This window comes from Melanerpes formicivorus, unplaced genomic scaffold, assembly GCF_026170545.1.
Source record: "Melanerpes formicivorus ecotype bairdi unplaced genomic scaffold, bMelFor1.0.p_v2 SCAF_19, whole genome shotgun sequence".
Classification (NCBI taxonomy): Eukaryota; Metazoa; Chordata; class Aves; order Piciformes; family Picidae; genus Melanerpes; species Melanerpes formicivorus.
Genome location: NW_027142371.1, coordinates 398,243 through 414,787, shown reverse-complemented (window position 1 = coordinate 414,787; position 16,545 = coordinate 398,243). Strand labels below are relative to the sequence as shown.

General features: G+C 50.0%; 1 protein-coding gene across 1 annotated transcript in view; it reads right to left on the bottom strand.

Annotated features, from left to right (window-relative positions):
• Positions 1-371: 371 nt before the first annotated feature.
• The window catches only part of TOX2 (TOX high mobility group box family member 2), a 228,724-nt gene continuing 212,550 nt past the window's right edge, over positions 372-16,545 (bottom strand). Inside the window, exons 6-9 of the mRNA XM_068150376.1 lie at positions 12,490-12,570; positions 11,367-11,774; positions 8,415-8,545; positions 372-716 (exon numbers count right to left, since the gene is read on the bottom strand). Of these exons, the coding sequence (XP_068006477.1) occupies positions 680-716; positions 8,415-8,545; positions 11,367-11,774; positions 12,490-12,570 (657 nt within the window). The 3' untranslated portion in view covers positions 372-679. The remainder of the gene's footprint in view (positions 717-8,414; positions 8,546-11,366; positions 11,775-12,489; positions 12,571-16,545) is intronic.

Genomic DNA, 16,545 nt, shown 5'->3' with positions numbered 1-16,545 from the left:
AATAACAGTAAAAGAAATGAAAGAAATAATAAAAGAAATAAAAAAAGTCAAAAGAATAAAAACTAATAGTAAAAGAAATAAAAAATAATAATAACAGAAATAAAAAATAATAGGATAAAGAATCAAAACTGATAGTAAAAGAAATAAAAAATAATAGTAAAAAATAGAAAAAAATAGTAAAAAAAGAGAAAAGAAGAGCAAAACAGAATAGTAAAAAGAATCAAAACTAATAGTGAAAGAAATTAAAAAATAATAAAAGAAATAAAAAATAATAGTAAAAGAAATTTTAAAAAATAGTAAAAGAAATAAAAAAATAATAGTAAAAAGAATCAAAACTAAGAGTAAAAAAGAGAAAAAAATAGTAAAAAAGAGAAAAAATAGCAAAAAAGAGAAAAAATAATAAAAAAGAGAAAACAAGAGCAAGACATAATAGTCAAAAAATTCACAAAAATAATAGTTAAAAAAAATAATAATCATAAAAGCCCCCAACCACCAGAAAAAAAAAGATAATAATAATAGAAGCAATCTGCTTTTAGAGCCTGGAGACAGAAGCCAGCGCCGAGGTGCAGTGGTAGCTCTCTCGTCCGTACGACTTGCTCGGTGCCTCTCTGGGTAGTCTGTAAGATAGACCCTCTCAAGTGTCCTTCATCAGAGCCTCCTCCGAAAGAGATGGTGAGGTTTAGGTGAGGTAGAGTGCCTTGTCCCTTGGCAGCATGCTGTAAGGGAAAGGAGAGGCACAAAGTGAGGTGGGCGAGGAAACAGCCAGGAGGTCGCTGCCGGGGAGAGGAAATTGGCGTTGGCGTGGCTGGGCACTCTTCAGATGGTTTATAGAAACAGAATGGGAGTGGTTGGAAGGGACCTCCAGAGATGATCCAGTCTGACCCCCCTGTCATAGCAGGATCAGCCAGGGCAGGTCACACAGGAATGCATCCAAGCAGGTTTGGAAAGTCTCCAGAGAAGGAGCCTCCACAACTTCTCTGGGCAGCCTGCTGCAGGGCTCCAGCACCCCCCACAGCAAAGAAGTTTCTCCTCATGCTGAGGTGAAACCTTCTGGGTTCTAGCTTGTACCTGTTGCCCCTTATCCTATCACAGGGCACCACTGAAAAGGGCCTGGCACCTTCTTCTTGACATCCACCCCTCTGATATTTGTAACCATTCATAAGATCCCCTCTAAGCCTTCTCTTCTCCAGAATAAACAGCCCCAGGTCCCTCAGCCTTTCCTCATCAGACAGATGCTCCAGTCCCTTCAGCATCCTTGCAGCCTCCGTTGGACTCTCTCTAGCAGGTCCCTGTCTCTCTTGAATTGGGGAGCCCAAAACTGGATGCAGTATTCCAGGTGTGATCTCACTAGGGCAGAGTAGAAGGGGAGGAGAATCTCCTTAGTCCTGCAGGGGGATTGGACTGGCTGAGCTTTGCAGTCTTGGATTCTGTGAGTCTGTGAAGTCCCTCTGCCCTGGATGGTGACCTGTGTGGGTGTTGCTCTGAAGTCCAGGCATTTTAACAGGCTTCATCATCTCCACAGAGCTGAGAGAAACATTGCTGCCTCTATAAAGACACCTTGGCCTTAAAAGGTGGTGAAGAACGTTTCAAGGCTGTGGGAGATTCTGGTGTGGTTGTGCTTATGAGTGGAATAATGAGGGAAGAGCAGCCAGCAAGGTAATGCTGTTGTTGATGGAGCTGTCTTCTGAGGGAGCCCAGAAGAGGCTGCACTTCCTTAATCTCCATGTTTTATGCTCTGCATTTAAAATGTGGAGTGTTCCCTGCTGCACTCAGCAGAGATTTAATGCCACCCAGCAGCAGGGAGGTATTCCAGTACTAAAACTTCATTAATGTTATAAAATATGGCACAGAACACTTCCCAGCTCATTATCAAGCATTACCATAAATAATTGACTCCAAACTAAGTGCCTGTGCTATGGCTGAGCCTTGCCTCTTTATGGTGGTTGCTCATTTGCTTTCTGGTTTGGGGAATTCCTCCATTTGGGGGAGGATCACTTCAGCAGCAGCAGGAATTAGGGGGGGTTAGAAGTGTCTGGCTGAAGTGGCTGTACATGGTTTTGTGTGCCTGGACAAGGCATCCCCTCTTTTAGCCCAGAGGAGAGTGGGAAGAGGGAAGAAATGGTGCTAAGTAATGGTGTCCGGGAAGAACCTGGTCCATGCCTTGCAGATGAGAGGGATCTCATTGAAAGATGGGATTTCAGTGCTTAAAGGGACTGATAAGAAAGCTGGGGACAGACTTTTGAGCAGGGCCTGTTGTGGCAGGACAAGGGATAGTGGTTTGAAACTAAAAGAGGGAGATTTAGATTGGAGAGAAGGAGGAAATTTTTTGCACTGAGGGTGGTGAGAGCCTGGCCCAGGTTGCCCAGAGAGGTGGTAGATGCTCCACCCCTGGAACCATTCCAGGTGAGGTTGTCTGGGGCCCTGAACAACCTTAGACTGGATGTTAGGAAGAAGTTCTATACAGAGAGAGTGATTGCCCATTGGAATGGGCTGCCTGGGGAGGTAGTGGAGTCACCATCATTGGAGGTGCTCAGGAGGAGACTTGCTGGGGTGCTTGGTGCCATGGGTTAGCTGTTTGGGTGGTGTTGGATTGGTTGATGGGTTGGACACGATGATCTTGAGGGTCTCTTCCAACCTGGTTTATTTTATTCTATTCTATTCTAACCTGCTCTACTTGCAGATGTCCCTGGTGACTGCAGGGGGTTGGACTAGAGGACTTTTAAAGGTCCCTTCCAACTGAAACCAGTTTGTGAAAGATGGACCCAGCTCAGTGTTATCACCCAAACACCTCAATTCCAGAAGAGAAATGTAACTGAAAGCCTGGAGACAGCTTTGGTATGGAAAGTGTTGTAATCAGATGATGGGGCAGAAAACACAAACGAGGTGCCTCAGGGAATTAAGAAAGAGTTTTCAAGTGCTTGTAAACCAAGCTGCACCTTGACCTAACAGAGCTCATGCCCTTGGAGTAAGCCACAGCAAGATGCAGGTGCCCAGAGAGGTGGTAAAAACCCAATCCCTGGAACCATTTCTGGTCAGGTTGTTTGGGGCTCTGAGTAACCTGCTCTAGTTGCAGATGTCCCTCCTGAATGCAGGGGGGTTGGACTAGAAGACTTTTAAAGGTCTCTTCCTACCCAAACCAGTCTGGGACCGTGTGATTCAGTGGGTGCCTGGGAAAGAGCAAGTGTGATAACAAGGCTGTCAGGTGAGGGAGACAAGGGACTGTAGAAGAACTTTGTCATATGATGGCAAAAAGCAATAGCAGTGCAAACTGCAGCTGCTTGTGGGAAGTGATAGCCAGAGGCTGAGCAGTTACTGAGAAATGCTGCCCAGGTCCTTGATGGCAATCTAGGACAGCTTGGGCTTGTGCCCAGAAAGAGCTGGGAAAATTGGATGGAAGTCAGTAAGCACAAAATCATTTAGGATGGGGAGAGCAAGAGCTAAGAAGCATTGAGAGCTCTCTCTCTAACATGGCTGATGGACAGGTTAGGGAATGCCTGCTCATGGGACCTAGAATTTGAGGGGATAAGGGAAGAAGAGTCATTGAATGAAGAGTCATTGAATGACATTTTAACCAGCACTGAAAAGCTGGGGGGAAAACCCCAGCAAGCAGCTCCCTTGTTAGATGGAGAAGAACAGAGAGCAAGATGACCTTGTTGTTGTCTTTCAGGAGATGCCTGCTTGACAAACACAAAAGCAAATGCAGGAGTGGGAGGGTTTAGCCCAGGTGACCCAGTGCCAGCACCTGTTGGCACCTAAGGAAACAGCAAGGTCAGACATGGGGCTGGCAAGGGACTGTTCAGAAGGCCTGGTAGTGATAGGACAAGAGGCAATGGTTTCAAACCAGAGAAGGGGAGAGTTAGGTTGGACATCAGGAGGAAGCTCTGCACAGTGAGAGTGGTGCAGTACTGGAAGAGGTTGTGCATCAAGGTGGTTGAGGCTCCATCCCTGGAGACATTCAAAGCAAACTTAATGAGGACTTGGGCAACCTGAATAGTTTGAGATCACACAATCCCAGAATGGCTTAGGCTGGAAGGGACCTCAGAGAGGATCTACTCCAACCTCCCTGCCATGGGCAAGGATGTCTCTCAACCAGACTTAGTTGCTCAAGGCCTCATCCAACTTGGCCTTGAACACTTCCAGGGAGGAAGTAGCCACAGCCACAGCCACTCTGGGCAACCTAGTATCATAGCATCATAGTATCATAGTATCAGTCAGGGTTGGAAGGGACCACAAGGATCATCTAGTTCCAACCCCCCTGCCATGGGCAGGGACACCCCACACTAGATCAGCCTGGCCAGAGCCTCATCCAGCCTGGCCTTAAACACCTCCAGGGATGGGGCCCCAACCACCTCCCTGGACAACCCATTCCAGGGCTTCACCACTCTCATGGGGAAGAACCTCCTCCTCACATCCAACCTATTCCAGATTCTCACCACTCTTGTACTGAAGAACTTCTGGCTAAGATCCAGGCTAACCCTACTAGATGTCCCTGCTCTCTGCAGGGTGGTTGGACAAGTTGACCTTTGAGGCTCCCTTCCAACATGATGCACTCTGTGATTCTATGAAGCAAAAATTCTGCTGCAGAGAGCAAGCCAGGGGTGGCAGTGTGCTGGGGAGGCTGCTCTGATCCTCTCTTTCAACCTGGGGCTCTACAGCTGGGCCCCATCACATCAGAGAAGAATCTTGTTTCCTTTCCAGCCAGTTGCTGATGCTGCTCCTCAGAGTGCTGCTTTAATTGCTGCTAAGCTGAGTGTGGTTTTGAGCTTGAAATGGGCAATTACATGATCCAGAGACTTCCTGATTATACCTCAAAGTGTGCTGATGAATCAAAGGCAACAAGATGAGCCTTCCCTTCAGCACTGCTTTGCCTGGGGCCTGCTGATTGCTGGGGCTGTTGGAGCTCATTGCTCACACCCAGCTCAGGGCAAGGCACCCAGGAGGAGCCCAGCTCTGAACAGCACATGGAAATCACTGCAGAGGACACTGGAGACAGCAGTGCTGGCAGGAAGACGATGAGAACCAGACCATCATTCAACACTTGCCTGGATGTGTTCCTGTGTGACCTTCCCTAGGTGATCCTGCCTTAGCAGAGGAATTGGACTTGATGATCTCCAGATGTTCCTTCCAACTCCTCCCATTTTGTGACTGTGTGATCTCTTTCTTGCATGCAGGCAGCACCTTGAGACACACCAGGTTCTACAGCTGTGTGAATGCCACAAGCACTGTGGAGCATGCACTTGGGCTAGCAAGAGCAGGAGGTGATGGCCTTGCTGATGCACCAGCCTTTACAAGAGTGAGAACAAGCAAGGTCTAGCAGCTGGGCTGCCAGCACCTTATGTGTCAGAGAATTGTAGAAGCGCTCAGGTTGGAAGGGGTCTCAGAGATCATCTACTCTAACCTCCCTGCCATGGGCAGGGGAGCCTCTCAACTAGACTCAGCTGCTCAGGGCCTCATCCAGCCTGGCCTTGAACACCCTCAGGTAGTAGGCATTCACAGCCTCCCTGGGCAACCTGTTCCAGAGCCTCATCACCCTTGTACTGAAGAACTTCTTCCTGAGATCCAGTGTAACTCTGCTCTCTTTCAGCTTCAAACCATTCCCCCTTGTCCTGTCTCCAGACACTCTCATGAAAAGTCCCTCTCCAGCCTTCCTGTAGGATCCTTTCAGGTGTTGGAAAGCAGCTCTAAGGTCCTCCTCAGCTCTCCTCCTGTTCCTCAGCTCCTTCAGCCTGCCCTCACAGCAGAGGTGCTCCAGCCCTTGGATCATCTTTGTGGCCTCCTCTGTACTCATTCCAACAGCTCTGTGTCCTTCTTCTCCTAAACACAGGAGCTGGAAGATGGAGGTGTCTCTAGTCACAGGAGATGGAAGTCAACCTTCCTTAGCAGAGCCTCTGCCATTTTTCAGTGCACTAAGCCCTCTGCAGTACTGATCCATCTCCACCTGAGTCCATTGCTGTTATCTACCCTAATAACTATCTGTAAGTCTCTGCACAATCTGTCTGGCTTTAGAATGACTTTTTTTTTCCCCCAGGAAGCTGTGCTGAAGCCATGAAATTCGATATTTCTGCTGTGACAAAGGCATGAAATGCATGAGCTTTGATCATGAATTGCATGGGCCCTCTGCTCACAGCACAGCACTCCAGCCAGATGTCACACAGCTTGTTTTAGCAACACCAAACTCCAGCCTCACTCCTCCAGGAGTGTTCCACCTGTTCCTAGAGTGCCCTAAGCTTTCTGCATGGGGCCTGGGCAGTGGGTTTGCAGGGGGAATCAAGTGTTTGCCCAGCTGATCCCCTAACTAGGGAGGTGTAGTTTCTAGGGGGGCTAATTTCCATGGGAGCTGCCTCTGCTCAGCACTGCTGGAAGTTGGGCTGCACACTACAGGAGAGACATTGGGACTGGATGTGGCACTTGGCACCATGGTTTAGTCATGGGGTCTGTGGTGAGAAGTTGGACTCGATGATCTTTGAGGTCTCTTCCAACCTTGGTGCTTCTGTGATTCTGTGTCCAGATAAGGGTAACAAAGCTGGGGAAGGGTCTGGAGAACAGGGCTGGGGAGGAGCAGCAAGGTGGCAAAGCTGCTCCATGTCCTGTTTGCTTGACAGGTAGAGCCTTTCCAGCACCTGGTGACAGTGGTGGGCAGACGACAGGCAAAGAGAGAGTCTAGAGAGTAAGTCTTACAAGGAGTAGCTGAGGGAACTGGGGTTGTTTAGTCTGGAGAAGAGGAGGCTGAGGGGAGACCTCATTGCTCTGTAGAGCTCCCTGAAAGGAGGTTGCAGGAGGTGGGGGTTGGGCTCTTTTCCCTAGTGTCAGGTGATAGGATGAGAAGAAATGGCCTGGCCTTGTGCCAGGGGAGGGTTAGGTTGGAGAGTAGGAAAAATGTCTTTGCTGCAAGAGTGGTCAGGGATTGGAACAAGCTGCCCAGGAAGGTGGTGGAGTTCCCATCCCTGGAGGTGTTCAAGAAACCTTTGGTCATGGCACTTGGGGCCATGGTTTGATGGCCATGGTGGTATCAGATTGATGGCTGGACTCCATGATCTCAGAAGGCTTTTCCAACCCTATGATTCTAAGTTGGGATCTGTGTGCCATGACCTTCCCAGCAGCATGATTATTTTGCCTACGGTGACTTTCATCACCAGGTCTCTTTTGGGTTGTCTGTAGAGACTTGAGGAAGGTCCACACCAGGGGCTGCTAACAGAGCCTAGCCCAATCCCCTCAGGCAGGCAGACAGCAGCCATATTCTAATGGCTCAGCAAGTTATTTATTTCCCTGAAAGAAATGAATGTCTGTACAGTCTGTGCCCAGCCCAGCCATTGTAAGTGCACTGCTGGCACAGACAGGAGCTGTGCTCTGAAAAGGCTGGGAGCTTGCTATTATCTCCACTGAAAGCACAATGTTCCAGTACTTCAGGCAAATCAAACAATGCTCAGAAGCTCCCAAACCCCCTTCCCTACCTGCTCTCCCCCGTGAGCCACATGCCCATTTGACAGAGCACAAGAGCAGGCTCCAAATGGTTATTGCTGAGCCAAGGGCAGTGGATTAGGCAGAGGCTGGAAAAAGCTTTCCCCATCCTCCCTGTTCTCCAGCTTGGAGACTATCCTGATGTTTTTATGTTTTGGGGAATTTGAGGAGCACTGAAGGGAGAGCAGAGCATGAGGATGATGATGCATTCATGCCAGAGCTTGTAAGGAATAAAGGGGAAGATCTTTGCAGCTGGCTGTGGCCTCCTCCTGAAAGGTGCAGGGAACTCAGGCATCCTGTGGGTCCTGGGATCTATTGTGGTGAACATCAGGAGAAATTTCTTTGCTGTGAGGGTGCTGGAGTCCTGGAGCAGGCTGCCCAGAGAGGTTGTGCAGTCTCCTCTGGAGAGATTCCAAACCCACCTGGGAAATCTGTTGGGGGTGACCCTGCTTTAGCAAGGGAGGTTAGTCTGGATGGTCTCCAGAGGTCCCTTCTAATCCCCACCACTCTGTGATACTGTGAAACCCCAGGACCAACAAAGGGACCCACTGCTAGAGACAACTCTGTGAGGTTGTGGCCATAGTGACAAGAGTAATGGCTTTAGGAGCAGGAGGAGGTTGGTTATGGCCATGGCCACATTCAACCCCCCCCAGGGACTCTGCTTGGGAGCCTGGGCTTCCCTGGCCTGCTCTGAAGGGAAACATTTCCAACTCTTCCATTGTTAATGGGATGGAAACACAACAAAAAGAAACCTTTTCATGCCCAGTGAATAATTAATCTGTGAGTTTTAAGCTACCTGCTCCTATACCACCACTCAGGGAGCCTAGCAGAAGAAACCTCGTTCTGCGCTGCCCACAGTTACCCTCCCAGCTTGCTGCACATTTTAGGGCAGACTCTCGACTGTTGCACACTGTCACAGGAAGGGCATTAGCAAGGTGCTGGTTTTGGCTACTGGCCTGCAGTGGTTAATGCCACACTCCCTGCTGGGGTAGTCGTTGTCCCACTCAGTGCTTCCTGGAGGGTTTGAGGTGCCAGGTGAACGGGGCCCAGCGCTGCTCGGAAACTCAGACGAAATGTGGGAGAAGTCCTGCAGGGTGGAAAGCAGAGGAAGGGTTAGAAGGAGTAGGACCAGCAGGAGAAGCAGCAGATAAAACAAGATTGCATATCTATGTTTACAGGCATTGCAGGGAGGTCATTGTGCCCCTGTGCTCAGCACTGCTCAGGCCACACCTTGAGTCCTGTGTCCAGTTCTGAGCTCCTCAGTTTAGGAAAGAGGTTGAGCTGCTGGAAGGTGTCCAGAGAAGGGCAACAAAGCTGGGGAGGGGTCTGGAGCACAGCCCTGTGAGGAGAGGCTGAGGGAGCTGGGGTTGCTTAGCCTGGAGAAGAGGAAGCTCTGGGGAGACCTTCTTGCTCTCTCCAACTCCCTGAAGGGAGGTTGTAGCCAGGTGGGGGTTGGTCTCTTCTCCCAGGCACCCAGCACCAGAACAAGAGGACACAGTCTCAAGCTGTGCCAGGGGAGGTTTAGGCTGCATGTTAGGAAGAAGTTCTTTATAGAAAGAGAGATTGGCCATTGGAATGTGCTGCCCAGGGAGGTGGTGGAGTCCCCATCCCTGGAGGTGTTTAGGAAGAGCCTGGATGAGGCACTTGGTGCCATGGTTTAGTTGATTAGATGGTCTTGGGTGACAGGTTGGACTTGATGATCTCAAAGGTCTTTCCATCCTGGTCCATTCCATCCCATCCCATTCCATTCCATTCCATTCCATTCCATCTCCAAAAATGCAGCACAGGGACAGCAGCCAAGCCAAGCCCAGGACCTGGAATGGCTGTGGTGGGACCTTGCTGAATGTGAGCTGTTCCAAGCAGGTGGCCATGCAGCGACATCTGTTTTACATCTGTGGTAGCTTTAGGCTATGCCTTTCAATTCATTTACTTATTATTCCACAGATCTTGAGCAGAAAAGTAGTAAAATACTAAATAAATCACTATTGGGTGTAAAAAGGAAAATAAAGATAATTCTAAGCAATTCCATTGGAGAGATAAGGAACTTAAACAGGCTGTACCAAAACAATTCCCTCTTCTCTTCTTGCTTCTTTGCTCTGGAGAGATACTAACTTGCCTAACTACCTGAAGGGAGGTTGTAGCCAGATGGGGGTTGGTCTCTTCTCCCAGGCACCCAGCACCAGAACAAGAGGACACAGTCTCAAGCTGTGCCAGGGGAGGTTTAGGCTGGAGGTGAGGAGAAAGTTCTTCCCAGAATGAGAGATTGGCCATTGGGATGTGCTGCCCAGGGAGGTGGTGGAGTCACCATCCCTGGAGGTGTTTAGGAAGAGGCTGGATGAGGCACTTGGTGCCATGGTTTAGTTGATTAGATGGTGCTGGGTGATAGGTTGGACTTGATGATCTCAAAGGTCTCTTCCAACCTGGTTAATTCTATTCTATTCTATTCTATTCTATTCTATTCTATTCTATTCTATTCTATTCTATTCTATTCTATTCTATTCTATTCTATTCCATTCTATTCTATTCTATTCCGTTCCATTCCATTCCATTCCGTTCCGTTCCATTCCATTCCATTCCATTCCATTCCATTCCATTCCATTCCAGCTGTTGCTCCCATCCCCCTACTCTCTCCTTTGCTTTTCTTCCACCTGTACCTAAACTAACAGTTTCTGGTTTCTCAAACAGAATAGAGTCACAACAGGTCACAGCCTGGAAAGGTCACTTATTTTTCGGGGGGCTGGGGGGTTGGGGTGTGTGTGAGGGGGTGGAGGAAGCTTTGCTGGTTGCTCAAGTACTGCATGAATGTTGTGATGCACAGCCAGGAGACACGTGAGGCACAAATCATTCAGCCAGCTGGGTGAAGGCTGCAGTTAAAAGTATCCACAAGTAAATGGTAGCAGCTGTGAATGCAGAGCACATGGCCCCCACTGGGAAGAGTTCATCCAGTTCATATCCCAGATGGAGGAACTCTGGAAACCACTCCTCTCCTCTTTCCCATCCTGGCAAGGTCTCTAGAAGGTAGAGGAAATGGGCTTTGCTACAGCAATTTCCCCCCTCCAGAACCATTTTCCTCTTATTAGCAGCTTTAAAGAGCAGAGGTTTGGCTGCTGGGCAGAGTGGGCATGACTCAGGCTGCTGCAGCAGGTTTTTACCTGCTTACAGCACTGCTCTGCAGGATGTGCTTTGTGGCTCTTCTCCTGGCAGAAGCACACACTGCTCATCCTCAGCTCTCTGCCACAGAAGGGATTTTTCTCCTCCAGCCAGGCAGTTTGGGGGAAATGGATTGATTTTATGGTTTGGTTGTGACATTCCCTCCATCCTTCTTCCTCTCCTTCTGGCACCACTTCCCTCCCTCTGCAGCCCTGCTATTATCCCATGCCCTCCCTGCCCCTCCCCAGCCCTGCTCTCAGTGATATCACAAGAGGGATTTCTTACTGACTGTGGATGTGGTGCTTGGGGCAATGGTTTAGGGGTGAACCCTGCAGAGTAGGGTACTGGGCTGGACTTGGTGATCCTGAGAATCTTTTCCAGCCTGAAGGTTTCTGTGATTCTATCCAACCCCCACCAAAAGCCTCCCCCATGAGGCTGGAGGAGCATGCTCCCAAGGAGCTTGTAACAGGAGCATCCCCACTTCCTGCAGCTTCTTCCCTCCCTGAAGGACCTTTTAGCACTCTGCTTGCACAAATCTGCCCTCTTTCTGAGGGTGCTTGTGCTCCCAGCTCAACGTTCCTGAAACCATCACCCCCAAACTATGAGATCTGCAAGCTGCTGGAGCCAGGAGAAGCCTTCCCTGAGGACAACACTGACAACCAACACCTCCCAGAGCATCCAGGAACCCACAGAGCCAAGGAGAAGAGGGGAAAGGATGCAGCTCATGCTGCAAACCCTCTGCCCTCCTGAGCACCTACCTGCTGCCCGGGAGGCGAGGCGTTCATGGGGGGCTGTACCTGTAGTGCCATGGGGGGGGACAGGAGGGGCTGCTGGGGGACCTGCTGCATGCTGAGGGGCTGGCTGAGGAGGGAGCTCTGCGGGTGGTGCAAGGAGAGCTGCTGGTGGAGGGGGGGACTGATCTGGAAGGAGGGTGGTGGGGAGGCACTGATGCTGGGCAGCAGGGGTTTGGAGGTGAGGGGCCGGGAGAGGCCGGGGTGGGGGTGGCCGCGGTAGTTCTGCAGGTCTGATGGGGACAGGAAGGAGCCCAGGCCGGGGTAGGGTGAGGAAGCCTGCGGTGGGATGGGGTACATGGGCTGCTTGGGGGGGATCAGCTTGGAAGGCGGATTGCTCTGGGCACTTTTGGTTTCCCCCTGGTCGGCAGAGCTCTGTGGGAAAACAGAAGGGAGGGAACATGGTTATGTGGCCATCCAGCCGAGCTGCCCCTGGCTCCTGCCCCTCTCCCACCAGCCACCACCTGCGTTTCCAGCCCTCTGGCTTGCTGGGTCACCATAGGCCAGGTGCAGCAGCCCCATCTGGGAAATTTGAGTCCAGTAGCTCAGCCCTGCCTTTGGCAGAGCCTGAAGCACCAGGGGAGCATTAAATGGTGTGGGGGCAAACTGCACACATTCAGCTCACTCCTTAGGGACTCAGACATGGGTGACCAAATCAGTTTTGCTTCCAAAAGAGAACAAGTGGGGCTGTGAAAACTCTGCTTTCCTCTCAGGTCATTGGTGTCACCTCATCTTCTTGCCCCTTTCATCACTCCTTCGCTGCTGCACTCACACCCTGAGAAGCCAGTGCAAGGAACAGCCACTGGTGGTGGAGACAAGCAGCAGGGAGCTCTTTGTCTCCAAGCAAGGCCATCCCTCCCCTGCTGTGACACATGCTGATGAAGACAACCCAAAGGGGAGCTCTCTCTCTAATTGTGGAGCAGAGCATTTCTTCTAGCCCCTGGGGCAGGTGGCTGACACTGGGGCAGGTGGCTGTCAGTGGCACAGTTCTGCCAGCAGGATGACACCACATTTCTGATCAACCTGCTCCTCTCCAGACAGTCCTGAGAGCTGCAGCTAACTCAGCACCACCAGGCCCAGCAGCTGGTACCTTGGAGACGAGGCTGGCCCGGTACGCTGCCAGGGCTTTCAGGTACTCCTTCTTGGCAGCTTCTGTTTTCCTCTTGTATGCCTGAAAAGACCAAGTAATGGAGAAGGATTAATGAAGTGGAACAAGGTGCTGTGGGGCTCAGATATACCCTGCCCACTCAGTAGGACCCCACTCTGCTAAGGCCCTTCCTGCACCCCATGTGTGTGAAAAACTCCTTTCTGCTGGAATTCACCAAGGAAGGCACTCGGTGCCATGGCTCAGTTGATGGTGGTGGGTGATAGGTTGGACTTGATGATCTCAAAGGTCTTTTCCAACCTGGTTAATTCTATCCTATCCTATCCTATCCTATCCTATCCTATCCTATCCTATCCTATCCTATCCTATCCTATCCTATCCTATCCCATTCCATCCTATCCTATCCTATCCTATCCTATCCTATCCTATCCTATCCTATCCTATCCTATCCTATCCTATCCTATTCTGAATTTATAGCACAGAGGTTGTGGAGGTAGATTTAGAATAGAATAGAATAGAATAGAATAGAATAGAATAGAATAGAATAGAATAGAATAGAATAGAATAGAATAGACCAGGTTGGAAGAGACCTTCGAGATCATCGTGTCCAACCTATCATCCAACACCATCTAATCAACTAAACCATGGCAGCAAGTACCCCATCAAGTCTCCTCCTAAACACCTCCAGTGATGGTGACTCCACCACCTCCCTGGGCAGCACATTCCAATGGGCAATCATTCTCTCTGTGTAGAATTTCTTCCTAACCTCCAGCCTGAACCTCCCCTGGCACAGCTTGAGACTGTGTCCTCTTGTTCTGGTGCTTGTTGCCTGGGAGACCAACCTCTGCCTGTCTACAACCACCCTTCAGGTAGTTGCAGAGAGCAAGAAGGTCTCCCCTGAGCCTCCTCTTCTCCAGGCCATCCCCAACGTTCAGATCCTTCTATGGTGTAGAGAGGAGGGAAGGAAGCGTGGACGATGGGTGAGGGTTGGACTGAATGGCTAGAGGGGAAGGACTCTGCTGTGGCTTATTCTTCTTTCCAACTCCTTTTTGAGCCAGGGGGATCTCTATTCAACCTAAGCTAAAAGCAACATTTCCTGATAGGAAGTGACATTTGCATCCTTGGTCATGATATCATAGAATCAATAAGGTTGGAAAAGACCTCAGAGATCATCAAGCCCAACCTATCACCCAGTATCTCATGACTAGTAAACCATGGCTCCAAGTGCCACATCCAATCCCCTCTTGAACACCTCCAGGGATGGGGACTCCACCACCTCCCTGGGCAGCACATTCCAATGATGAATGACTCGCTCGGTGAAGAACTTTCTCCTCACCTCCAGCCTAAACCTCCCCTGCCACAGCTTGAGACTGTGTCCTCTTGTTCTGGTGCTGGTTGCTTGGGAGAAGAGACCAACCCCCACCTGGCTACAACCTCCCTGCAGGGAGTTGCAGAGAGCAAGAAGGTCTCCCCTGAGCCTCCTCTTCTCCAGGCTAAGCAACCCCAGCTCCCTCAGCCTCTCCTCACAGGGCTGTGTTTGAGGTCTCTCCCCAGCCTCGTTGCCCTTCTCTGGACACCTTCAAGTCTCTCAATGTCCTTCTTAAACTGAGGGGCAAATATGATCCAATACGATCCAATAACGTAGAAGCCCTTGAGTCAGACCACACTGGGATGTTTGGAGGCACTGCAGGTCACAGTGGTCAATGTGCCCAGGTAGTTAGGTACATCTGCTGTGAGAGACACAACCTGGTTTTAGAGAGTGACCTCACTGAAACCACCTCCCAGCAGGAACTGGGGCTGGGTGCAGTTGTGGAAGAGCCAAAATTCCCAGATGAGAAGAGCAGCTGAACGAATGGTGAGACACACAGGAAGCCTAAACTACTCCTTTGTTTTCCTGGCTTTCCTGTTGCAGGGCCTTCAGAGCTCAGAACTCCAGCTCTTATCTGCAGTCTTGACAGCTGGGAAGTGCTTTCCTGGCATGGAAAAGCTGAGATTTTTTTGGTCTAATCTTATGAGTTGGGGAGTTGGGGCTTGCAGGGGGAGCAGTAAGGATCAGGAGAGGTTGCAAATCTGAGGAGAAAGAATAAAGCTTTGTAAGAGGGAATGATTAGCTTTAAAGCAAGGCCTGCTGTGACAGGACCTAGGGTGATGGTTTGAAACTAGAAGAGGGAGATTTGGACTAGAGAGAAGAAATTTTTTCCACTGAGGGTGGTAAGACCCTGGCCCAAGTTGCACAGAAAGGTGGTAGATGCCCCATCCCTGAAACCATTCCAGGTGAGGCTGTCTGGGGCTCTGAGCAACCTGCTCTAGTTGCAGATGTCCCTGCTGACTGCAGGGGGATTGGACTGGATCCAACTGGGCTCCTCAATCTAAGGACATTGAGAGACTTGAAGGTGTCCAGAGGAGGGCAACAAAGCTGGGGAGGGGTCTGGAGCACAGCCCTGTGAGGAGAGGCTGAGGGAGCTGGGGTTGCTTAGCCTGGAGAAGAGGAGGCTCAGGGGAGACCTTCTTGCTCTCTGCATCTCCCTGAAGGGAGGTTGGAGCCAGGTGGGGGTTGGTCTCTTCTCCCAGGTAACCAGCATCAGAACAAGAGGACACAGTCTCAAGCTGTGCCAGGGGAGGTTTAGGCTGGAGGTAAGGAGAAACTTCTTCCCTGAGAGAGTTGTTAGCCATTGGAATGTGCTGCCCAGGGAGGTGGTGGAGTCACCATTCCTGGAGGTGTTCAAGAGGGCATTGGATGTGGCACTTGGAGCCCTGGTTTAGTCATCAGGAGGTGTTAGGTATAAGGTCATAGGTTGGGCTTGATGATCTCTGAGGTCTTTTTCAACCTTATTGATTCCATGGCTGACCTTTGGAGGTCCTTCCCAAGCTAAACCATTTCCCAGTTCTATGATTCCTCCATCTCATCCCTGTAACAAGAGAGCCGTCACCATGGCCTCACAGTGCTGCTCCACTTCTTGCCCAGCATTTTGCCCAGCTGCTCCTCCCCATATCTAACCTAAGGATGTCCTGCAGCCTGTCTCAAGCAGTGTGAGTGCCCCCAGGGTTAAACTGTGCAAGCCAGAAGATTATTTACAGAATCACAGATTGCATTGGTTGGAAGGGATGCTCAAAGATCATCTTGTCCAACCCCCATGCAGTCAGCAGGGACAGCTCCAACTGGATCAGGCTTCCCCCAGGGCCACACTGAGTCTCATCTTGAATGCCTCCATAGTTTAGAACATATTTTCAAACAGAATGGAAAATTCAGCCAAACAAAAGAGGCAGAACCTCCTGAGGACAATCCCCATCAGCAAGCTCCTCTGCTGCAAACTGCAAGCTCCCCTCCAGCAGCACACCAAAAGCTGATTTCAGTTAGAAGAGATTTGCATGCATTTCATTGTGCTTTAACAACAGCAGCAGCTTGCAACAATCAAGACACAGCAGCCTGGTGGGGGTCTTCAGCTCCTTTCCCTGGCTAATTCCCACCTCAGACACCTTCCTAACACTGCCCTCTGATGGGAAAACAACCTGCCAGCAGTTAAACTACTCAGCTCTTTGACTTTCAGTTTAAAATCTGTAGGAATTCTCCTAAATTCTGTCTAAATGCTTTGGAAACCTTATTTTCATAGAATGGTTTGGGTTGGAAGGATCCTTCAAAGACCATCCATAGAATGGTTTGGGTTGGAAGGATCCTTCAAAGACCATCCCTAGAATGGTTTGGGCTGGAAGGAAGCTTCAAAGACCATCCCTAGAATGGTTTGGGCTGGAAGGATCCTTCAAAGACCATCCCTAGAATGGTTTGGGTTGGAAGGATCCTTCAAAGACCATCCCTAGAATGGTTTGGTTTGGAAGGATCCTTCAAAGACCATCCCTAGAATGGTTTGGGTTGGAAGGATCCTTCAAAGACCATCCCTAGAATGGTTTGGGCTGGAAGGATCCTTCAAAGACCATCCCTAGAATGGTTTGGTTTGGAAGGAAGCTTCAAAGACCATCCCTAGAATGGTTTGGTTTGGAAGGATCCTTCAAAGACCATCCCTAGAATGGTTTGGGTTGGAAGAA